Consider the following 24,743-nt stretch of genomic DNA (forward strand, 5'->3'; position numbering starts at 1 on the left):
CATTTTGCAATATTACTGTTTTTTTCTGTATTTTTGATCAAATAAATGCCTTGATGAGCATAAGAGACTTTAATAAACATTACAACTCGTACAGATCCCAAACTTGTAAGCGGAAGTGTATGCGTGTATAGAACCCAGAAGAAATTGTTGAATAAAGTCTTTATCTTTGTTTCTTTTGCGCACAAATAAAGGCCACAAATGCACTACTGCTAAAAATGTAATTTATTCCTGTGATGGCAAAGCTAAATTTCATGATCCTTCATAAATCATTCTAATATGCTGACTTGGAGCTTAAGAAGCATTTCTCATCATCAATGTTTGAAAACAGTAGTGCTTAATATTTTTCCGGAAACCGTGAAACAATTACACAAGTTATGAATGCATGGCATCACTCTGATTGATCTGAATTACCTTAATTTGAATCATTGAAGTTGCATCATCCATCCCCTCAAGCCATCCCTCTCTTTAGATTATAAATGTGTGTTTTCTGACTACGGAAGTTGAAGTGGTCTGATCATATAAGTCACGGTTTCCTCTCCATCATGGTCCGTCATTAGCAGTGAGCGTGGGAAGACGGCCGTTTAATGGCACAAAAGGAGCGGGTAAAAAATGCTATGAGCTCGGAGCTGCATCAATAATTTAGTAGGCCTCTGCACAGCCCTGCTAATCAGGACCAATTTGTGCCTGAGTGAGCCACTTCTATCTCCAAAATGGCCTGCTAAACCACACAGATAAGTTGGTTAGACTCATATCTGCACATAATTGAACCACCTCTACTCAAAAATTGCCACTGGCCAGCAGTAGCATCAGTTTTAATATCGTATTACAGCCAAGCACAAATAAACAGATGGTTTTTCTGTGCTCCTTTTCTTCTTTTTCTTTCGATTGATTTTATTTGTGTATTTATTTCTAACTTAACCATTAACATTTTAGTTAAAAATCAAGCTGGTATAGTCAGGTTATAAATGGTTGCATCATAGAAAATGGCTTTGGCTGGCTCTGCTAAGAGCTATTAAAGGCATTAGCATGCATTACTACCCTGGAAAGTCTAATTCCGTTGACAAGCTGCCCCTAACGTAGAGATTTTAAGGGAACGTTGCTGGGCTGAAACAGCAGAGGGGCCACTCTGGAGTCAAATAAGGAAGCCTGTCTTCTTCATTTGGCTTCACTGTTTCCCCATAATTGCACATAAAATGTCGCCAGAAGTGTGTTCAGCTAAATTTGCTGAAATCAGTTGGAGAGCTCAAAGAACAAAACATAGTTTAACATGATGGCCCATCTTATTGCATTGGCCTGCTCAATTGCACTTGCACTTTGATGTATGTTTTGTTTACTCTCAGTGTGTGAATGAAAACATATTGCTGCTGGTTTTTGGTTTAGGTTCTCCGTCATTCTGTTTTGCCCATTTTTGGCTCATAATGAACACACCACCGCTATGTCTTCATCTCTCCTCTCTCTAAGCCCAGTTCATGTCCTCAGCCAGACCGTACGCCAGCCGCTAATGAAGCAACTGTTTGTGTTTATGTGCTTTCAAATATTTACAGAAGTTTCTTCTAGAAGCCTTTAATCTTCTTTGTAAATGTGTCATTTTGTGTGGTGAAAAATGTTTGGTTGGATATCAGGACAGATGAACTGTGCCCACTGGCGGCAGATCTTTTTCACGCAGTTCACTAAAGAAGTTGCGCCAATCAAGTAATATCACAAACAAGGCTAAAACTGAGTGCTAAATGTTAGTTAGATGCCACACTTGCATTTAGATTGGCTTGTTGGGAGGATGCAGCGGACTACACTCTTAAAAATAAAGGGGCTTCAAAAGGTTCTTCACAGCGATGCCATAGAAGAACCATTTTTGGTTTCACAAAGAACCATTCAGTCAAAGGTTATTTGAAAGAACCATCTCTTTCTTACCTTTTTATAATCTGAAGAACCCTTTTTTCGCCACAACGAACCTTTTGTGAAACAGAAAGTTTCTTCAGGAGGTTCTTTATGGACAAATTTAGACAAAAAGGTTCTACTATGGCATCGTGAAGCACCTTTATTTTTTTAAGAGTGTACTGGGATTGAACAGGAAATATGTAGGGGAGAGCGGGGCACAACCTAACGCGGGGTTAATTGTAACACGCGTGGTTTAAATATTTCCACACGTGCTAGCATAACCAAATTTACGGTGTTTACTAGTTGCCATAGCAACACTATGCAGAGAAAAAAAGAGCGCCAGAATTCAAAAGCCTTTTGAAGATATCGCTGAATATTTATTTTACCATAGTAAAAGTACATTTCTGGCTGAAGTAAACTTTTCATTTCAGTTTTTAATATTCATTTAAAATTAGACAAATCTGCTATTATTTTAATCTCCAATTTGTTATTTATCAGTTTAGATGGTTTATTAATGCTTCGCAAACCAGCAGAAGACAGTAACCTGTTTTAAACTCCAGTCACGCAGATGGGGAACGATGTAACACTGTGTTACAATATTCCCCGCTGTTATTAAACTCTGCTATTCTGTGACATTAGCGGTGCAGTTTACACGATTTACTTCTAAGGATTTTGATAAGAGACCTCAAGAAACAGGTGAATAAAGGCTGACAATCAATGTTTAATGTTCAGAAGTTATTATTTCAAGTAATGTAAAGCATTTTGGCTGGTTTATGTGTGTGGTGTTCTATGAGAGCTGTGTGTGGAGGAGTGGAGTGTTCTTCTGAATGTCTAAATGTGTTTCATCTATCTGTCCACATTGTTTTGAACTACTGTACAGCTGTGTGTTGCGATCAAAGCCGTTCAAAGCATTGTTGCGATGTATTCATTTTCAAATTCCAAAATTCGATTATTTTTTATTTTTTTTAAAAACGTCATTACTTCATTTGAAAAAGTTAACACATGTATTTTACTGACAAAATATTTTAGTTTGTTGTGTATATTTTTTTCATTCGATCAGATAACATTTTAAGCTGTCATATGGTCGTGTTACAACGTGCCCCTCAGATGTTACAATGTACCCCAACTACGGGGCATGTTGTCACGTTTCACTTCCTTTCTTTTGAAGCAAATAACGAAAAACGTATACACTGTAAATATGAAACAAAGCGATATATTTGTACTAGACAAGTGTGAAAATAACGTGGATAAAAAATTGTACTCTGAACCCCACGTGGATTTACATAAACCGCGAAATTCAAAAAGTGTTAGGTTGTGCCCCGCTCTCCCCTATATGTATGCCTATTTATAACACTTTTTTCCATCATGTGATCATCATTTGATGAACTACTGTTACCAAGATAAAAATGTTCACAAAAGTCCCTTGAAATTAAAAAATATGCCAAAAAAAGAGGGCTAGTAAGATTTTTTTTTTTTTTTAATATTTTTGAAAAAAAGTATCTTGTACTCACCAAGGCTGCATTTATTTGATCAAAAATACAACAGGTATATTGTAACATATTATTTGTTTAAACTAGCTGCTTCTGTTTAATGTTTTAAAATGTAATTAATTTCTGTAATGTCGTTACTCAAGTCGTCAGCGTCACATGATCCGTTAGAAATCATTCTAATATACTGAATTGGTGATTTAAAAAAAAATGTATTTCTCGTTCATGTTAAAAAACATTTGTGTGCTTAATATTTTTGTGATACATTTTTGGGATCAGTAAGATTTTTAGTGCTTTTTAAAAAAGTCTTGATTATGCTCAAAATTCCAGTTATTTGTACAATAAAATACAAAAAATATAAATTTTATTAATATCAATATTAAAATAACAGCTTTCTATTTTAACATGCTTTAATGTCATTTAAATATAATTTATTTCTGTGATGCAAAGCTGAATTTTTATTACTCCATCACTCCAGACTTCAGTGTCAAATGATCCTTCAGAAATCGTCGAATATGCTGATTTATTATTAATGTTGGAAACAGTTGTGTTGCTGAATGATTCTGGAACCTGTGGTACGTTTTTCAGGATTTTTTATGAACAAAAAGTTAAAAAGAACAGCTTTTATTCTTTTTATTTTGTTTTAAAGTCACTTTAGTCTGGAACACTGCCAGCATATTTTGCATGGAGCATCGATTCTTTTTTTTAAAATCAAAGTTAAGCTATGTTGGAATGCATTAATCTATCAGAAGTTTACTTTATTATAGAAAACTTTTTTTTAATAATAAGTCTTTACTATCACTTTATCAATTTAACATCCTTTCTGAATAAATGTATTAATTTATTTCAAATTTACTGACCCCAAACTACAGAATGGTTCTGTATATTGTAACAAAATATATATATATATATTTATTTTTTTTTCTTTTTCAAATGAATGCTGCTCTTTTTAATATTTTATTCATCAAAGAATCCTGAAAAAGTATCACAGGTTCCAAAAAATATTAAGCAGCACTGTTTTCAACATTGATAATAAGTCAGCATACTAAAATTTTGAATGATGTCTGAAGGATCATGTGACACTGAAGACTGGAGTAATGATGCTGAAAATTCAGCTTTGCTTCATAAAAATAAATTCTATTTTAAAATATATTAAAATAGAAACCAATATTTTAAATTGCAATAATATTTCACATTAATACAATTTTTTTCTGTATTTTTAATCTAATTAACACAGCTTTGATGAGTAGAAAAGCCTTCTTTAAAAAAAATCTTACTGATCCCAATCTTTTGAACGGCAAAGAAAATAAACAGTATTCATGTATTTTCTGTCACTATTGATCTATTTAATGCACCCTTGCGTAATAAAAGTATTAACTCCATCCAAAACAAAATAATACTGTAAATAATAATCCTGACCCCAAACTTTTGAATTGCAGTGTACTTCTCAAAACCTTCTTTCTGTCTGTCTTTCCTTCTCGCTTTCTCTCCATCTGCGTCTCAGTTGTGAACTGCACTGATCCAGGACATGTTGAAAATGGTGTCAGACAGGTCCTGCCCAGCGGGCCTCATCGTTACAGTTTCCAGACCACAGTTTCTTACAGCTGTAACCCTGGATACTACCTGCTGGGCACCAGCATTCTGAGCTGTCAAGGAGACGGCACATGGGACCGCTCCCTACCCAAGTGCCTCTGTAAGTCATCTTAGCCTGATAAACCATTACTCAAATAATTTCATAACCTACTTTACTCAGAATTGTGTATACAGTACATGTGATCTGACATTATGCACTGTGGTTAAGATTTGCCCTTTTTTTCCCTCTCTGCCGCAGTGGTTCTGTGTGATCGTCCCAGCATGCCTCCGTATGCACAGATCTCTGGGGACAGACGCACAGTGGGCTCCGTTATCCGCTTCAGCTGCATCGGCCAGCGCAGCATTGTGGGCAATACCACCCGCATGTGCCAGCTGGATGGCCAGTGGAGCGGCTCTCTGCCACATTGCTCTGGTACTTCAAATCTCTTCCCTATTCAACATGCTCATCTCATTTTTAGCGTTATTTTTATTTAATGCTTAAAAAAAAACATTTAGAAATATATTTCATTGTAATATTCTTATACATACACAAATTAAACGATCTACTTTAATTTCAAAATGTCCTTTGCGCTTGACTCCCTATTTTGTCCTGAGCTGCCAAAAAACCCTCAGATGCTGCAGATTCTTTGGTTTCCCAGCAGGCTTTGCACATTTGAGTTCTGCCTCACTGTTGGCTATATTGTTTTGAGATCTGGCTTTGCAGCTCAGGACAAAGCAAGGACTTATACGCAACTATAACAAAGGTTACTGATCTTTAAACAGCCAGCAATATTAAGAACAGGATAATTGATGTTAATTGAGTTAAATATGTTGTCTTGAAGTACGTTATGCCATGTCTTCAGGGCAGTACTAAATCAAAGTGCTAATAAAACAGTTTTATGATCTTATTTTTATTTTCTTATTTTTCTTGTATTTAATTAACCCTCCTATGTTTTTGTAGATATAAAACAGACTTGTGAAAAATAAGGGGAATATTTTTGCAAACTTCATAAATCATTAAACGTGCATTTAATATATTAATACATCTAAATAAATGTATCTTTTTATTTATTTGTTTAGTTATTTTTCATTATTCCTTATTGGGACACCTGACCATTACATAAATATGCACTTTAATAACATCACACTCTAAATACATAGACATTTATATGTTGGGGGCAGCTTTGAAGCAGCTTCCATTTACCAAAATTTGGCTCTCCACAAGATACAAGAGTATATCTGGGGGAATTTTTGCCAGTAGAGCGTTTGTAAGGTCAGGCACTGATGTTGGACAAGAAGTCCTGGCTTGCAGTCTCCATTTCAGTACATCCCAAAGGTGTTTGATGGGGTTAAGGTCAATGCTCTGTGCGGGCCAGTCATATTCTTCCACACCAAACTCATCCAAGCATGTCTTTATGGACCCTGCTTTGTGCACTGGGGCATAGTCATGCTGGAATAGAAAAAAAGGCCTTTCCTAACTGTTCCCACAATGTTAGAATCATGGCATTGTCTAAAATGTTCTGGTATGCTGAAGCATTAAACAGACAGTTCACCCAAAAATTAAAATTACCATATGATTTACTCACCCTCAAGATATCCTAGGTGTATATGGCTTTCTCCTTTCAGACGAATACAATTGGAGTTATATTTTAAAAATGCTCTGGCTAAACTACATCCATTCCATCATAAAAAGTGCAATGGGTCTGATTGAAACACCTGAATACCAAATTCAATCATTAAAATTACTTTTGTCCATATAGTGTGTATGTGTGTGTGTGTGTGTGTGTGTGTGTGTGTGTGTGTGTGTGTGTGTGTGTGTGTGTGTGTGTGTGTGTGTATATATTGGGGCATGGGCTCAATTTTTCAAATTCGACATAGCAGCATCTCTGAGGTCTCGTAAGCGAGATGATGAATCAATGGCTTCAGGATTACATCCCAGATCAGTGGGTGGTAATACAATATTGCCACCTAGGCAGCGTCCAGAAGGGCAAAAGAGTGTGTCCCCTCATAAACTGGTTTAATCTTCTCATATTGGGCTTGGCGACACAGACTCCCACATGCCTGCCAGGTAATGAGCTGCCCTGCTCCGCTATAAACACATCAGTCCATTGCAGCCCTCAGATATGCCAGAAGAGCTTCATCCCTGGCAGTAAAACCACTGACAGGTTAATGTCACAATTCATAACATTCGTATTTCTCAAAAGATTGCAGTTTCTTTCTGTCAGCTGTCAAAAAGTGCATTAGGCTTTTTTTGTGGGACATCTTGTGGTTAATAACTGGCCTGTCAGTGTGAGTTTCTGAAGATGCTGTGTGGTATATAAATAGTAGTAATTCTTTAATATTTACTTCGCCCTTCACTAAAAGACTCACCGTTCATTTCGAATTAGTGATTGTTTGTTGAGCATTACCAGAGGATATATAGGGAATAGAAAGATCATTTGTAAATGCATCAGTGGATCGAAATAAGAGGATTTGTCGAAGAACACCACGGAGCGCGCACGTCGGCATTATGAGCGGGGAAATTAAGGGAAATTTTCTGTCCCTGGTGCTTTCTTATCCAAAGTAAATTATCACCTAAACCAAGCCGCTGTGATGCCTCTTTTTCATCTCCTTTGCCAGGTCTACCGCGGAGAGTTGTTCAATAAATATGAATGAAATTACTCATCATCTTGTGTAAATCTCAGTTAACCTCTTTAAATAAAAACCTAATGTAATAGAGAGCAAGTTTGAAAGTCCTGCGGGGCACTTAGATAGTTTTCCAGTCATTCGCTGTCAGAGGATCTAAATTGGACTGGTTTAAGGGTATTTTCTTTGTACATAGACCCTGCACCAAGGGTTTAAAACTCATGGTATTTGAGGTGTATAGACAACTTCATTGATTTTAATGGGAGTGATTTAGTTTTATTGAGTTTCTCCACACCGCATGTGTTTGTCAGTTAAACAAGCTGTCTAAAATTACTCCCTTATCACTGTATTGTGCATTCAACACTTTTATTTATTTATTTTATATATATATACACACACAATATTGCCAAAAGTATTGGGACACCCCTTCTAATGAACTGGTTTGACTACTTTAGTCATTCCCATGAGTACAAATCTTAATGTTTAAGCATATAATGATATTTTGTGCTTTGAATTTTACAGCAACAGCTTTGACAGGACCCTTTTCTATTCGACCATGACAATGCCTCTGTGTATAATGCAAAATTCTAGAAGAAATTAAGTCAATGTGGAAGAACTTGACTGGTTTGCATAAAGCAAAGTCCTAATCCCAGCTGAACACGTCTGGTGTGACTTTAAATGCAGACCTTGAGCCAAAAACTCATCACCAAACAGCAGTGACTTGTACATATGGGTACAGTCATTTTAGACACTTCCAAAACTAGAGATAGAAATTACAAATTTTAAATACATGAATTATGTTTCTATCTTTGTTGCCGCAGTTTTCAAAGTGTTTTTTTTCTGTTCTGAAGAAGAGGGTGTCCCAATACTTTTGTACATATAGTGTATGTACAAGACATTGGTTTTTAGTTTTGGAGTTTTTGGTGCAAGGTCTGCATTTAAAGTCACACCAGAGGTGTTCAGCTGGAATTAAGACTTTGCTTTATGCAGACCAGTGACTGAATCAATCATTTCTTTTTGAACCTTGCCTTATACACAGAGGCATGGTTCTGTTAGAATAGAAAAGGGTCCCGTCCAAAATGTTGCTACAAAATTAGAAGCACACTATCCCCTGCAATATAATTATATGCTTAAGCATTGAGATTTATACTTTTTATTACTAAAGTAGTCAAACCTGTTCATTGAAATACTTTTGACAATATAGTGTATATTTAATTCATTTTTAATTGTAAAGGATTAGTTCACTTCCAGAATTAAAAAAAAAACAAAAAAAAACTGATAATTTACCCACCCGCCATGTCATCCAGTGTGTTAATGTCTTTGTTTCTTCAGTTGAAAAGAAGTAAAGGTTTTTAGGGAACGCATTCCAAGATTTTTCTTTATATAGTGGACTTCAATGGGAGCCAATGGATTGAACTTCCAAATTGCAGCTTCAAAGAGCTCTACATAATTCCAGTCAAGGAACAAGGGCCTTATCTAGCAAAACAATCTGTCATTTTCAAAAAAATAATAAGTGTACATACTTTTTAATTACAAATGCTCGTCTTGCACTACACTTCACACATTACATAATCACGTTGGAAAGGTCATGCGTGGTTAGTTCTTTATCTGTGTTCTCCAGTCCAGAAAGCTAGGATAGAGTGAAAAACTCCATCTCATTTTTGAACTTCATCTCAACTTCAAAATCATCTGATGTTTTTTTACCTTTTTTTCTAAAGGACTTTCTGTGGATGTTTGCTTTGTAATCACTGGGTCGGTACTTCCACCTACAGTACATCACGTGTCCTTTCCGACGTGACTATGTAATTTGTTACGTTGATCTAGTGCAAGATGAGCATTTGTGGTTAAGAACTATATAAATATTTAGTTTTTTTTTTTAGTTTTTTTTTTTTTATATAGAAAATCACTGATCATTTTGCTAGACCCTCAGCTGGGATCATGTAGAGCCCAATGAAGCTGCATTGAAACTGCAATGTGGACCTTCAACCATTTGATCCCCCAAGTCCGCTATATGAAGAAAAATCCTTTTAAAGCCAAACCAAACTGAATAAAGTGAAAACTGATATTATGGGCCTGATTTAAGGGTCTACAGTATGTATTGTTAACATTGCTCATACAGTATGTGTTGTTTCAGGGGATTCTGCTGGTTTGTGTGGAGACCCTGGTGTCCCAGTGCACGGGATCCGTCTGGGAGAAGAGTTCTCCGTAGGGAGCGTCGTACGATTCAGCTGCGAGCCTGGCTACATTCTGAGGGGCTCCTCTGAACGAACCTGCCTGGCTAACGGGAGCTGGGTGGGCATCCAGCCTGAATGCCATGGTAAGAAAAATTAAACCTGGGTGGTCTGCAGAAGATTGCGGCTGAATGCATATGATTAATCGCTTCTGCCTCTAAAAGATTCTGCTTCACCCAAAATTGTAGCTTATGCAAATTATTTTACAGCATTTTGAGTCTGCACACAAATTTCCTTGTGTCTGAACTTGTGCGCAACAAAAGAGGGAGATGGAGACAGACAGACTGAGGTAGAAAGTGGTTGGCGAGAAGTTATTTTCATCTTGATTGGTTCCCGTCTGTTCTCTGCTGTAGCTTTAAAGTGTCTCAGTACACCTGGGGTGTACACATGTTAGACTTCCACTCGTACCGTGTTTTCTTTCTCTCAACATGCTGAACGCTATCCAGTCGAGATGCCCAAATGACTGTGCCAGCCCTGCTGGTCCCCTGGACACTGGGCTGCTGTGTTTGCACTCTCTCCTTCTCTCTTAAACAGCATTATTATTCTGCTCGTGTTGGTTTGTGCAAAGTGCCTGCAGAGTCAGGCTGACAACCCAAAGAAAGGCATGTCAGAGAAGCAGAAAACCCAGGTTAATTACCCGTGTGGAGACGCCTCCATTTTTCTTACCCTGCTTTTTTAACACCAGCCATTTGTTTTATCTCACATCTTGTTAACAGTCACCCCTAAACTTTGGCGATATTTTTAGTTTTGCATCTCCTACAAAGCACACTGTCATCTCAATCGCTTCCTACCTCCCAAATGCTTGAGGGTTGTGCGTTTGAAATGTGTGTGCTTGTGTGTCTGCCTAAGTTTTGTGTTTCTCTTATTGATTTGACCCTTGGGCTATTGTTATCCATGCCAGTTCAGCAAACTGTGGTGGCTTAAAAGGTGGATTCTCAGAAAATGCCGACGTTTCAAGAGAACAAATCAATAACGGTCTAAAACCCCTCTCATAAATTTACATCCTGAATACACCATAAAAAGCTCATCGTCTTAAAGTGCAAGGGGAAATCAAGATTACTTTTTTTTTTTTCGTTTATGCCCTCATCACAAATATTTAATGCATTTAAAGCATTTACTTATATGAGGAAATAGACCATTCTTTTGCAGAATTGGTATGCTTCATAATAATGTGATATGCTATAAAATAGTTGTTGGCTACTGGTGAAGCAAAAAAGGAAAGCAGGGAAAACATCCTGCATACTAATCAAATACTTATTTTTGCTGTCCAAACTATGCAAAATCACAGTTTTAAAAGCAAAAATAAATAGGCTCATTCACTTTTAAAAAGGAACCTTGAGTTTTAAGAATTTTATGGCTTAATATAATGTAAGTGATGTCTCTTACTGAAATGTGTAGTAGAAAAGCCATGAAAGATTTACATTATTTTTAAAAATCACATTGTTTTATACATATTTTAGACTTTCGGGGGCGCCATTTTTTCAATGACGTGAAATGGTTGCACTCGGTGAGCTACTGGTGGTGCCTGTTGCTATTTCTACCGCGATAGACTCTGAAAATAAAATACTGATGCAATGCCTGATTTGAAATTGCGTGGCTTTTGGTTATTCAGTTGAAGGACCACAAAAGAAATGTAAATCTTAACTGCTTTCCTAGCAATAAGAAGAGGAGAAGAGAATGGGAAAATGCCTATGGATGAATAAAACGTCCTAAAGACTTGCGTCTTTGTTCTCTGCACTTCAGCCCTGATGCCTTTGCGGCTTTTAGTAGACCACAGCTACTGAAAGAGCTTAGAAATGGCAGAGACAAGAAACGCTAGATGCCATCCTGGCAGGATGTAAACATGCTGATGCTTGTCATGATGCTGCAGCCAGTAAAGGAGTTTCTCAGCACGGATTTCACTCAATATCCAGGGTGGTTTAGACTCCTTGTGGGGAACAATCAATCATACAGTATTTGGTTTAAGCTTACGCTTATATCTATCACCACCTGTAAGATCTTTTAGTAGTTGTGGTCATCATATCAATATTTTATTTGTGTTGTGTTGTGGTAAAAATAGCAACAGGAAGCACTAGTAGCTCACGGAGTGCAACCATTTCACATCATCGAAAAATGGCCAAAATATGTATAAAATGAAAATCTTTTGTGGGTTTTCTACTACATTATTTCAGTAAGAGACATCATTTGCATTATATTAAGCCATACAAGTCTTAATACCTGGGCTTCAGGGAGCAGATTTTATTTATTCATTTATTTTTCCCAACTGACATCCAAGGTTCTTGATCCAGTGACCCAGTATTTTGGCACAAATTCATTGTCATCTTGCTAGAAAAATACACCAATCATTATGCCGACCACAATGTGTGATGAATTATTGCCGCCCAAAACATGAAACCATCCAAATTTAGTTTTGTCTGATAATCATATTTGGGTCTCCATTTAATTTCTAATGTAAAATGTGTTTCCGGATGCAAAACCTGAGCCAAGGGGCACTGGGGTATTTAATAATAACGGATGATTACAGGTTTGCTGTTTATTGTTTCAAGCTCAGTATTCACCACTCAAGTTCTCTGTTTTCATATCGGCAAGTCTCCAGTGCTCCAGTCTCTAGCCCATATTGGTGGCGTCTCTGGTTGTGGGTGTGTGTGCCCACCTGCTCTTTATTGGCGCGCTCCCATGAATAAGCTCCATCTGCCCTGTCCTGGGGCAGAGGATTGTCTAATGTATGAAATCTCCTGCAGTAAATGTGTTTATTAATTAAACGCTAAATTAACAAATAACTGTCCCGGTCGAAGGAGGGGCATGTCCTATGAATCGTGTAGATGTCTAGTAGTGTGCCAGCCTCCCTTGCACCTGGGTTTCATGTTCTATGCTGACCATCGTTGCCACCTTGCATCCCATCTGATGTTCTCTTGTTGTCTTTCACAGTGGTCTCCTGTGGCAATCCTGGAACTCCCCGCAACGCCATGATCCAGTTCCACGATGGACTTGTGTTTTCCCGCTCTGTCACGTATTCCTGCAGAGAAGGCTACTACTCCACCGGCCTGCTCACTCGACATTGTACTGTCAACGGCACCTGGACGGGGGACATGCCGGAATGCACAGGTGACCCATCAACACCTCAACAGGAGTTTAGATAGATTAGATATTCATTGTTTTTTAAAGATGGCATCACTAAATATGCAATCACATTTGCTATTGTTTGGTGAATTTTGGCAGACAGTTTTCCCACACAGATTTTGCAATGAGTTCAAGTTGGTCATAAGGATTTACACAAAGACACCTTACCTCTTTACAGACTTGAGGACCCTATGAAGTCAAAATTAAAGTTTTGTGGCTTATAGTCTACAAGCCCATCTAAAATGAAGTAGAAAAAAGTAGCAAATATACAATTTATAGTCCTTTTTGGATGGAATACACACCAAAAATAATGAATTAGAAAGGTAGCATACTTGCTGGAAATATATTTTATCTAATCAAAAGCTAGGTACTCAAAGGCTGACTGAAATGTTAGAGAGAGGATCATTTACCTTGACATCCATAAAAATAAATGGCATCTGGTCACCTTTCCTGCATACTACCAGTGTGTTAGCATTAGCTGTTACACTTTTTTGGCTAGAGCTTGCAGGCTTGCCTTCAAGTGGCTTTGATCAAAAAGGTAGCATGCTAGGTGGAAATCTTAATCTGTCTAATCAAAAGAGCTTTTTTTTCCAAGCCAGTTAGTACAATGCTAAGCTGTTAGCTAGGTCCTCAGCACTAAACTGAAATGTTATCATTAACATCATGTCAACCAAGATTAGCTCCTAGCAAACAAATTGCAGAGGATAAAGTAAGCATTTATTCTGCAGGAGTATGAAGAGAGAGGATCATTTACTGTGACATCCATTTTTAAAAAATGGCCTCTGGTCTCCTTCCCCACATACCGCAAAAGCACTAGCATTAGCCGTAAAGCTTTTTTGGCTAAAGGTTGCAGGCCTTCAGGTGGCTTTGATTAAAAAGATAGCTAGCTGGAAATCTTATTCTATTTAATCAAAAGAGCTTTATTAAAGCCAGTTAACACTGTGCTAAGCTATTTGTTAGGTACTCAAAGGTTAACTGAAATGTTATCATTAGCTTTGCAGCCTGTCAACAAAGACTAGCTCTTAGCATATAAATTGCTAAAGATAAATTAAGCGTTTATTCTACAAGATTAAGAAAAGAGGATCATTTACCTTGACATTCATTAAAAAAAACGCCCTCCGGTCTTCTTTCCTACATAGTACCAAAGCGTTAGCATTAGCCGTTACACTTTTGGCTAAAGGTTGCAGGCTTGCTTTTAAGTGGCTTTGATCAAAAAGGTAGCATGCTAGCTGGAAATCGAATTCTATCCAATCAAAAGAGCTTTTTTTAAAGCCAATTAGCAGTGTGCTAAGCTGTTAGCTAGGTATCGAAGGCTAACTGAAATGTTATCATTAGCTTTGCAGCATGTCGACAAAGACTAGCTCCTAACAAATTAGTTGCTGAGGTTAAAGTAAGGATTTATTCCACACAGTAATGAAGAGATAGGATCAATTACCTTGACGTCTATTAAATGTTAGCTAGAAATCTTATTTTATCTAATCTGTAGAGCTTTAATTTTTTCAAGCGAGTTAGCACTGTGTTAAGCTGTTAGCTAGGTACTCGAAGGCTAACTGAAATGTTATCATTAGTTTTGCAGCCTGTCAAAAAAGACTAGCTTATAACAAATAAGTTGCTGAAGATAAAGTAAGGATTTATTCCACAAGATTATGAAAAGAGAGGATCATTTACTATGACATCCATTAAAAAAACGTCCTCTGGTCTTTTTCCCTACGTACTACCAAAACGGCAGTGTTAGCGTTAGCATTACACTTTTTTTGCCCAGAGCTTGCAGGCTTGTTTTCAAGTAGCTTTGATCAAAAAGGTTGCATGCTAACTGGAAATTTTGTTATATCTCATCAAAAGAGCTTTTTTAAAGCCAATTAGTAGTGTGCTAAGCTATTTGCTAGGTACTTGAAGGCTCACTAAAATGTTATCATTAGCTTTGCAGCCAGACAACAAAGACTAGCTTATAACAAACAAATTGCTGAGGATAAAGTAAGCATTTATTCCACAAGATTATGAAAAGAGAGGATCATTTACTATGACATCCATTTAAAAAACGTCCTCTGGTCTTTTTCCCTACGTACTACCAAAACGGCAGCGTTAGCGTTAGCATTACACTTTTTTGGCTAGAGCTTGCAGGCTTGTTTTCAAGTGGCTTTGATCAAAAAGGTAGCATGCTAGCTGGAAATCTTATTCTATCTAATCAAAAGAGCTTTTTTCCCATGCCAGTTAGTACTGTGCTAAGCTGTTAGCTAGGTACTCGAAGGCTAACTGAAGTGTTATCATTAGTTTTGTAACATGTCAACAAAGATTAGCTCCAAGCAAACACATCCCTGCTGAAAAAACCAGCATATGCTGGTTTTTTCAGCAGGGATTGCAGAGTATAAAGTAAGCATTTATTCTGCAGGAGTATAAAGAGAGAGGAGCATTTACTAAGACATCCATTTAAAAAACAAATGGCTTTTGGTCTCCTTCCCTGAGGACTGCAAAAGCGGTAGCATTAGCCGTTACACTTTTTTGGTAGCTAGCTGGAACTCTATTCTATTTAAACAAAAGCATTTTTTCAAGCCAGTTAGCACTGTGCTAAGCTGTAAGCCATAAACTATGTACTCAAAGACTAACTGAAATGTTATCATTAGCTTTGCAGCATGACAACAAAGACTAGCTCCTAGCAAACAAATTGCAGAGGATAAAGTAATTTATTCTTCAAGATTATGAAGAGAGAGGATCAATTACCTCATTTGCACACATTTGTCTTGGCAAGTATTTTATCAAAACTTCTTAAGCTAATGTAGGAACGTTGACATATTAATGCTTTTTATTTGTTTAAAAGTAAATGCCCTGTTGAAAAAACCAGCATGTGCTGGTTAGGTATGTTTTGGTGCTGGGATGCTGGTTTATGCTGGTTAATACTGGTCCTTTGCTGGTTAATGCTGGTCCTTTGCTGCTTTATGCTGGTCCTTGACCAGCTAAAGACCAGCATAAACCAGCAAAGGACCAGCATTAACCAGCAAAGGACCAGCATAAACGAGCTAAAACCAGCATCCCAGCACCAAAACATACCTAACCAGCATTTGCTGTTTTTTTTTCAACAGGGTGTTTATTGATGTCCTTTATGAACCATGGTTTTATTGTAGTAAAAGTGTGGTAACCATGTTTTTGTGGCATATTAATTATTTGTATAACCACACCTTTACTACAAATACTAAGAGTAAACTATTGTTCGAGTAGCAAAACCAGGGTTAATTTGCAGTTACAGTGGTTTAACTGTAGTAAACTATAGTTTTATCAATTTATTTGTAATAAAACCATGGTTAATTTTCAGAAGGGGCCTGTGTTTTACTATTTGACTCACTATTTGACTCAATAAAAAAATTAAAAATAAATAAATAAATAAAAACCTTTGTTCTCATCTCTTTCTTGATCTTCCCTTTCTAGCCCGTACTCATCTAACAATGCCTGATATATGGTATTTTTGAGCACTTCCTATGTTGATCTGCCTCCTTAGGATGAATCACTTGTTGTATTCCCCAATTGTAGCGTCTGCTAAATGAATAAATGTAATGTAAATGTGTGCCTCTCTCTGAGTGACACCATGATCATAAACCATCTCAGCAAATCACAGTTCTGAGCTGGAAAGTTTCCATGTTCCAACTCTAACTATAAATGGCTTTCTTTTGCAGTTTCCCAAATAGCAAGTTGGAAATTCCCACTTTCCGAGTTGAATGGAATGCAGGATAAGTCGACTATGCTCATAGTGTCTTTTCATAGGCTGTTTAAGTGGCTTTAGAAAGGGACGGTTTTATTCTGGAGATTCTCTTACGCTAAACTGCTCTGAATAGTACAGCTCTCAGTGGCCGAGCTCTTGAGGAATCCAGAGGCTGGAGTTGAATTGGTTTTGTTCGCGTGAAGCTTTTCAATGCATTGTGGGACAGGAATTAATAATGAGGCGCAGTGTTCTCCATTATCCCAGCCCTGGACACAAGCTGATCAGGGACGTCGACATAGCAGCCCTGTGTTGGAGAGATAGAGACTAGCCCTGTCCCCCCTCTTGGCAGCCACCCGAGAGACTTGCCGTGCTCATAAAAACACAATGCTCACTGTTCAGACTCCGGGCAAATGGTGGTCACGTGCAAACATTACAGCTCCAGACACATTGGTGTCTTTGGCACAGAGCAGGTGCCGGTGGCCTCAGACTACAGGAAGTGACTAGAGGAAAGAGCCTCCCAAAGCTGATGCCTAAAACAGTTCATTAATTTAAAGGCACCACGAAGAGTGATAAAACATCTTGTTGCTTCCAGTTTATGACCCTTTTAATATGAAAATGTTTCTGCCTAAATTTGTTATCTGTTTCAATGAAACGGCTAATTATAAAATGGTTCCAAACCATCCGAATTTTGGCACACTTGTTCTCACTTGTCATTCAGCCATATACTTTGTCTTATCACACCACAAATAGCTTCTTTTGACTTTCACTTTACTCTCTCTGCCCACTTCCAGTCATTAACTGTGGAGATCCTGGAGTGCCAGCTAATGGTATCAGACTAGGCAGGGACTTCACGTACAGCCACACTGTGAGCTTCCAGTGTTCGCCAGGCTTCACTATGGATGCTGATCGTGCCTCCACGCTCATCTGCACCAAGGATCGCACATGGAACAGCACCAAGCCACTTTGCAAAGGTTTGAGTCCATCTCTTATGAATAGACATTTCCTGTGTATTTCCAAATGGTTGGGCTCTTGCGCTATAGGCTTAGTTTAGTTTAGTTAAGCATGACTGATTGTCTATGTCCTCTTACAGCCATTGTGTGTGGAGCACCTCCTAGCATCCCGAATGGTCAGGTAGTGGGGTCTGACTTCCAATGGGGGTCCAGCATTAGTTATACCTGTAATCAGGGTTACCAGCTTTCCCTTCCCACTATCCTCACCTGCCAGGGCACAGGAAACTGGAGCGGCGAGCGGCCTCAGTGTTTTCGTAAGTGTGAATTTTTCTCGAAATAGAATTTGACTTTTACCAGAAATGTTCACAAGCATTTAAATCCACATATAACATTTTTGTGTTGATGTTAATCCACCTTTTTCTTCCTTTAAGAATAGGTGCAAATAACCATTTGTACATTTTATGGGTCTGGCTTCCGGTTTCATCCGCATCTAGCTATTTTTAGCTGTAAAAAAACAGCTCATTTTGTTGCTTGATATTTGTTGCTTACCATGTTATTTGAACATATTATCTTAATTACAAGCACACTGGTTTGTAGAGCAAACAGTTGTACCATTTTTGTACCACTGATATTCTTCTCAATATTTCCCTATAGCGGATAATGAACTGGAAGTCTCACCCATAGGCATTGTCTTCCACATTGAGAAAAAAGGTGGATACCTCATGGTATATTTTCCTCAATGATTTTCTCTTTCTCTGCAGCTGTTTTTTGTGGAGATCCAGGGATACCAGCCCAGGGCAAGCGAGAAGACCGAGGGTTCACATACCTGTCCTCTGTTTCATTCTCATGTTACCCGCCTTTGATCCTGGTTGGCTCTCCTCGCCGATACTGCCAATATGATGGAACCTGGAGTGGAACCCAGCCATCTTGTATAGGTCAGCAGATGTATTCATGCTGTTCTCACAGTTAAAAAACAAACAAACATATAAATAAAACATAGTTTTGACAAATTATTTAGTATTCCCTTCATAGGGGAAAAATGTGGGCTAGTTTTGAATAGCAAATGGGCTGGTTTTGTATCGCAAACCTGGAAACTCTGCACTACAATTCAATATTTTTTTAAGAACCACAGTAATATTGTTAAATATTTTACACTTTAAAGGATTAGTTCACTCCAGAATAAAAAAAATCTTGATAATTTACTCACCCCTGTGTCATCCAAGATGTTCACGCCTTTCTTTCCTTAGTCATAGAGAAATTAAAGTTTTTAAAGAAAAGCATTCCAGGATTTCAATGGGGATCAATAGGTTAAAGGTCCAAATTGCAGTTTCAATGCAGCTTCAAAGGGCTCTACACAATCCCAGTTCAGTAATGAGGGCCTAATCTAGCATAACGATTGGTCATTTTCTAAAAAAAATTACCAATCGTGTTGGAAAGGTCACGCGTCACGTAGATGGAAATACCGACCCAGTGTGTCAAAGCAAATGTGCAAAGAAAGTCAAATGCTGTATACAAAAAAAAAACATCGATGTTGGACGATTTTGAAGTTGGAGGAGAAAATGACATGGAGTTTTTCACCCTACCCTACCTTTTTGAACCGAAGTACACAGATGAAGAACCACATTTGAACTTTCCAACGTGTTTGCGTAAAAAGTCATAGACGTTTCTATTTTTTTTTTTTTTTTTTTTTTAGAAACTGGCCAATTTATTTACTAGATAAGAGTCTTATTCTTTGGCTGTGATTGTGTAGAGCTCTTTGAATCTGCATTGAAACTGCAATTTGAACCTTTACCCCACTGGTCCCCATTGAAGTTCACTATATGAAGAAAAATCCTGAAATGTTTCCTCAAAAACCTTGATTTCTTTTCAACTGAAGGAAAAAAAGACATGAACATCTTGGATGGACATGGGGGGTGAATAAATGATCAGGAAATTGTAATTCAGAAGTGAACTAATCCTTTAAAATAAGTGTTTACTATCTTTCACAGATCCAAGTCACACCAGCTGTGTAGATCCTGGCACTCCTCTCTTTGGCCACCAGAACAACTCTCAAGGCTACCAGGTGCAAATCACATCAACCAAGGCTGTCTTCAGTTCATCTGGAACACATTTTTTCTTGTAATTTATTGACTATGTGTTTGTTTATATCAACAGATTGGTAGTTCAGTATACTACAGCTGCAGAAAGGGCCACCTCCTTCTGGGATCCATCTCTCGGACCTGTTTGCCCAACCTCACCTGGAGCGGCATGCAGCCTGAGTGCATCGGTTAGCTGCAATTTTACAAACACATTAGACTGATTTTTCTGTTACTATACTTTTTTGTGTTCAAATGCATTTTTTTTATGTATGATTTGCAGTGATGAATAATGTAGAGCAACCTTTTTTCTCTCGTTTCTCTTCTCAGCTCATCACTGCAATCAGCCAGAGCTCCCCGCACAGGCAGATGTAGGTGCTATAGAGCTGCCATCTCTGGGTTATACGCTCATCTACACCTGTCAGCCTGGTTTCTACCTTGCTGGAGGGTCTGAACACCGCACCTGCAGGGCAGATGGCAGCTGGACTGGGAAACCTCCGTTATGTGCACGTATGTACAAAATACTTTGTTAATACATGCGTGAGCCCACAAACTATGCAAACTTTTGCATGCAAATGTCTTGTTTTTTCATGCAGATGTAAAAGAAATTTATCAATTGGCTTTGAGCATGATCGTACCACATGTGTGTTTTGGTGCAGCCCATCTGCTTGATTTACAGACTTAATGATTTACCGTATTCAACCACTTTGTGATTTTTCTTCTCTACAAATGTTGATAAATGGCATCGTCCACCTGTTTCATCTCCACAACTGGCGTGATTGCCATGCCAAATAAATCAAATTGTTGGAATTTCATATTAGTAGAGCTCTGATTAGCCCAATGGAATGCATTGATTTGGTTTACAATTTCCTTTTTACTTCACTAAAAGAGGATTGCATTAGTCTCAAGTTAAACCCTAAATGCATCACAGTCTAAGAGTTGTTGAAGTATGTTGCTAAAATCTTTTATAATAAAGCTATGAAAGCAGGGTTCTGGCCTTTTGCAGTGCAAGGATATTAACAGCACCTGTGGGAGACCAGAGAGAGCGGCAACATAGTCGTATGACATCTAATAATGCTGTTTTTCCCCACTGTGTGTGTCCAATCATCTTATAATGTCCTGCGAAGTAGACTTCACAGGGTACTCAGATATATTAACTGAGGTTCAAAATCATCGAAAGTCTATATGTTCTCCCCATATGGTCCAAATGACACGGGGAACAAGTGTACATCAATTTATCACTACATGGGAATAGACAGGAAAACAAAGCTAAAGGCTTTGAAGATGTATTAAAGGTACAGTGGTGTGAAAAAGTGTTGGCCCCCTTCCTGATTTTTTATTTTTTTGCATGTTTGTCACACTTTATTGTTTCAGATCATCAAACAAATTTAAACATTAATCAAAGATAACACAAGTAAACTCAACATGCAGTTTTTGAATGAAGTTTTTCTATTATGAAGGGAAAACAAAATCCAAACCCACATGGCCCTGTGTGACAAAGTGTTTGCCCCCTAAACTTAATAACTGGTTGGGCCACCCTTAGCAGCAACAACTGCTATCAAGCGTTTGCGATAACTTGCAATGAGTCTGTTACAGAGCTGTGCAGGAATTTTGGCCCACTCATCTTGGCAGAATTGTTGTAATTCAGCCACATTGGAGGGTTTTCGAGCATGAACTGCCTTTTTAAGGTCATTCCACAGCATCTTAATAGGATTCAGGTCAGGACTTTGACTAGGCCACTCCAAAGTCTTCATTTTGTTTTTCTTCAGCCATTCAGAGGTGGATTTGCTGGTGTGTTTTGGATCATTGTCCTGCTGCAGAACCCAAGTTCGCTTCATCTTGAGGTCACAAACAGATGGCATTGTCCTTCAGGATTTTTTGGTAGACAGCAGAATTCATGGTTCCATTTATCACAGCAAGTCTTCCAGGTCCAGAAGCAGCAAAACAGCCCCAGACCATCACACTACCACCAGCATATTTTACTGTTGGTATGATGTTCTTTTTCTGAAATGCCGTGTTACTTTTATGCCAGATTCAAAAAGTTCAACTTTTGTCTCGTCAGTCCACAGAGTATTTTCTCAAAAGTCTTGGGGATCATCAAGATGTGTTCTGGCAAAACTGAAACAAGCCTTTATGTTTTTCTTTTTTTTCAGCAGTAGTTTTCGTCTTGGAACTCTGCCATGCAGGCCATTTCTGCCCAGTCTCTTTCTTATGGTGGAGTCATGAACACTGACCTTAACTGAGGCAAGAGAGGCCTGCAGTTCTTTAGATGATGTTGTGGGGTCTTTTGTGACCTCTTGGATGAGTCGTTGCTGCGCTCTTGGGGTAATTTTGGTCAGCCGGCCACTCCTGGGAAGGTTCACCAGCCATTGGCAGATGTGGCAAAAAAAGTTAGTTTTAGGCCCTGCTTGCAAGTATAGAAATTAGGACAAAAGTATTGTAATTTCCCTAATGTAGAATAAGGTAAAATAATATACCTGCGAAATACTAATTTTATTTCATTTATTTTATTTTCTAATGACTAATTTATTTACTCTTTTTTTTTTTTACAGTGAAATTGTTTTACAATATACGGCTATGACTGTCATAGGAATAATAATATACAATTATTATTAATATTATTATTATCATTATATTCTAATTTGTTTGGCCTCCAAATTTACCAGTGTGAGTGTAATTTAGACTGAGACACTATATTACAACTAAAAAGAGGACCGAGTTCCCTTTAAACTTTAAATACAAGTCAATTCACCAGCTTTGCACACTGAACCTGTGTTGGAGTTCTTAATTTTAAACTCTCAAAGTGCACCAGAGAGATGAATTTAACTTTAAAATGTACAAAATTTTCTTACGGGGGGGCATGCCCCCGGAACCCCCTAGAGCAGGGGTGCCCAACCCTGTTCCTGGAGATCTACTATCCTACAAAATTCAGCTCCAACCCTAATCAAACACACCTGAACCAGCTAATTAATCTCTTAGGTAGCCCTGAATAATTATAGACAGCTGTGTTGGAGCAGGGCTGGAACAAAAGTCTGCAGGTAGGTAGATCTTCAGGAACAGGGTTGAGCACCCCTGCCCTAGAGGGACTGGGGTCCACCCACCACAGTCTCCAAAAATCCTGTGGGAAACACTGATAATGGCTCTCACTGTGCTTCGCTGGAGTCCCAAAGCTTTTGAAATGGCTTTATAACCTTTTCCAGACTGATAGATCTCAATTACTTTCTTTCTCATTTGTTCCTGAATTTCTTTGGATCCCAACATGATGTGTAGTTTTTGAGGTCTACTTCGCTTTGTCAGGCAGGTCCTATTTAAGTGATTTCAGGCCTTGGTGTGGCTAGAGAAACTGAACTCAGGTGTGATAAACCACAGTTATGTTTTAAGGGGGGGCAAACACTTTTTCAAACAGGGCCGTGTGGGTTTGGATTTTTTTTTTCCCTTCATAAAAAAAACCCTTCATTTAAAAACTGCATGTTGTGTTTACTTGTGTTATCTTTGATTAATATTTAAATTTGTTTGATGATCTGAAACATTAAAGTGTGATAAACATGCAAAAAAATACAAAAATCATTAAGTGGGCCAACACTTTTTCACACCACTGTACAGTTGCTTTATTATGACCATGGGTTACACAACAGAAGATGCATACACAATTCATATAAGCATGTTTATTACTAGTACTGCTTGTGAAAGATCCTGTCAGGTGTGTTCTGCCTCTTCATCTGACACAATGTATATACTTGTCCTACAGCTGATAACAGACCAAGCGGAAAAACTGTAGGAACAGTGCAGGAGCCGCCCAACGCAAAGCAACCCGGTAAGTTTTACTGTCAACCATAAATTAAAGTAGTCATTTAATGCAAGGCAATTAATTAAATATTCCTCTAAAATATTTTAGTCATTTAAATGTATAATACAGTAGTTCTTGACTTGACTTTTTTCATTGTGTTGTTCTTTTCTGTGCTTCTATCTCAGTGCCAAGTGGGGTTTTTGCTAAGAACTCTCTTTGGAGGGGTTCATACGAATATCTAGGGAAGAAGCAGCCAGCAATGCTTAGCATAACTGCTTTTGAACCATTCAGCAATCGGGTCAATGGCACTCTCATGGACCACAGTGGAGTACAGCTCAATCTGGCTGGTGAGTGTTTTTTATTTTAACCTCACAACACGTTACCAACCACTCATTTGTGACGCTTCGGCAGCAAGGTAATGCCAATTTTCTGGCTTGTACTGCCTCTAGCACTGTGTTCTGTGTTGTTTAAAAGAGAAAGTTGAGCATGAATGAAATTTCCGTGTTTGTTTCTTATTCCAAACCATTTTTTATTCGATGGAACGTTAAAGGAGATATTTTAAGCCTGGAATAAACTACACCACTTAACACAACTCAAACATTAAACATCATACATTTTGTTGACTTTGTAAATAGTTACAGAGGAAATACTGGACACAAAATGACTGAGGACACTACCAGACTTTCATGGCGATCCGAATACAACAAACTCGCACAATAATGTATGCCTTGTTGTCATGAGACTTGTAACAAATGAAAACAGTATTTTTTCTAAAACCGGCTCAAAGTATCAGTCATGTTTGATATCCTCCAAATGGTCGGAATCATAGTCTGAAGCTCAAAAAAAAAAATCATACACTACATTATTTTCTGTTAACTCAAATCTGCAGACTGGCTCTAACTTTCGTCTCAGATCAGTAAGGTTTTTAATGTTTTTTTAAAGAAGTATTTTTTGCGCATCAAGGCTGTGTTTATTTGATCAAAAATATAGAAAAAATATTGTGAAATATTATTGCAATTTGAAATAAAAGTTTTCTATTTTAATATACTTTAAAATGGAATGTATTTCTATTATGCAAAGCTGAATTGTTTTCAGTGTCGCATGATCTTTCAGGAATCATTCTAATATACAGATTTATTATCAATGTTGGAAAAAGTTGTGCTGCTTAATATTGTTTTTTTTTTTTTTGTTTGTTTGTTTGTTTTTTGAACCTGTGATGCTTTTTAAAAAATAACAGCATTTATTAAAAAAAAGAAAAAAACATTATACACTACTGTTAAAAGTTTGGGGTCAGTTTTCTTTGTTTGTTTGAAAGATTTTAATACCTTTA

The 24,743-nt window shown here is 37.8% G+C and overlaps 1 protein-coding gene across 1 annotated transcript in view; it reads left to right on the forward strand.

Moving 5' to 3' along the window:
- Positions 1–24,743, forward strand: part of csmd2 (CUB and Sushi multiple domains 2) — a 425,673-nt gene that overhangs the window by 394,691 nt on the left and 6,239 nt on the right. The window contains exons 58-69 of the mRNA XM_073822409.1: positions 4,867–5,055; positions 5,194–5,367; positions 9,694–9,876; positions 12,719–12,895; positions 17,393–17,572; positions 17,692–17,865; positions 18,313–18,486; positions 19,540–19,613; positions 19,706–19,817; positions 19,957–20,136; positions 23,375–23,440; positions 23,599–23,760. Coding sequence (XP_073678510.1) covers positions 4,867–5,055; positions 5,194–5,367; positions 9,694–9,876; positions 12,719–12,895; positions 17,393–17,572; positions 17,692–17,865; positions 18,313–18,486; positions 19,540–19,613; positions 19,706–19,817; positions 19,957–20,136; positions 23,375–23,440; positions 23,599–23,760 — 1,845 coding nt within the window. The remainder of the gene's footprint in view (positions 1–4,866; positions 5,056–5,193; positions 5,368–9,693; positions 9,877–12,718; positions 12,896–17,392; positions 17,573–17,691; positions 17,866–18,312; positions 18,487–19,539; positions 19,614–19,705; positions 19,818–19,956; positions 20,137–23,374; positions 23,441–23,598; positions 23,761–24,743) is intronic.

This window comes from Garra rufa, chromosome 17 (genome assembly GCF_049309525.1).
Source record: "Garra rufa chromosome 17, GarRuf1.0, whole genome shotgun sequence".
Taxonomy (NCBI): domain Eukaryota; kingdom Metazoa; phylum Chordata; class Actinopteri; order Cypriniformes; family Cyprinidae; genus Garra; species Garra rufa.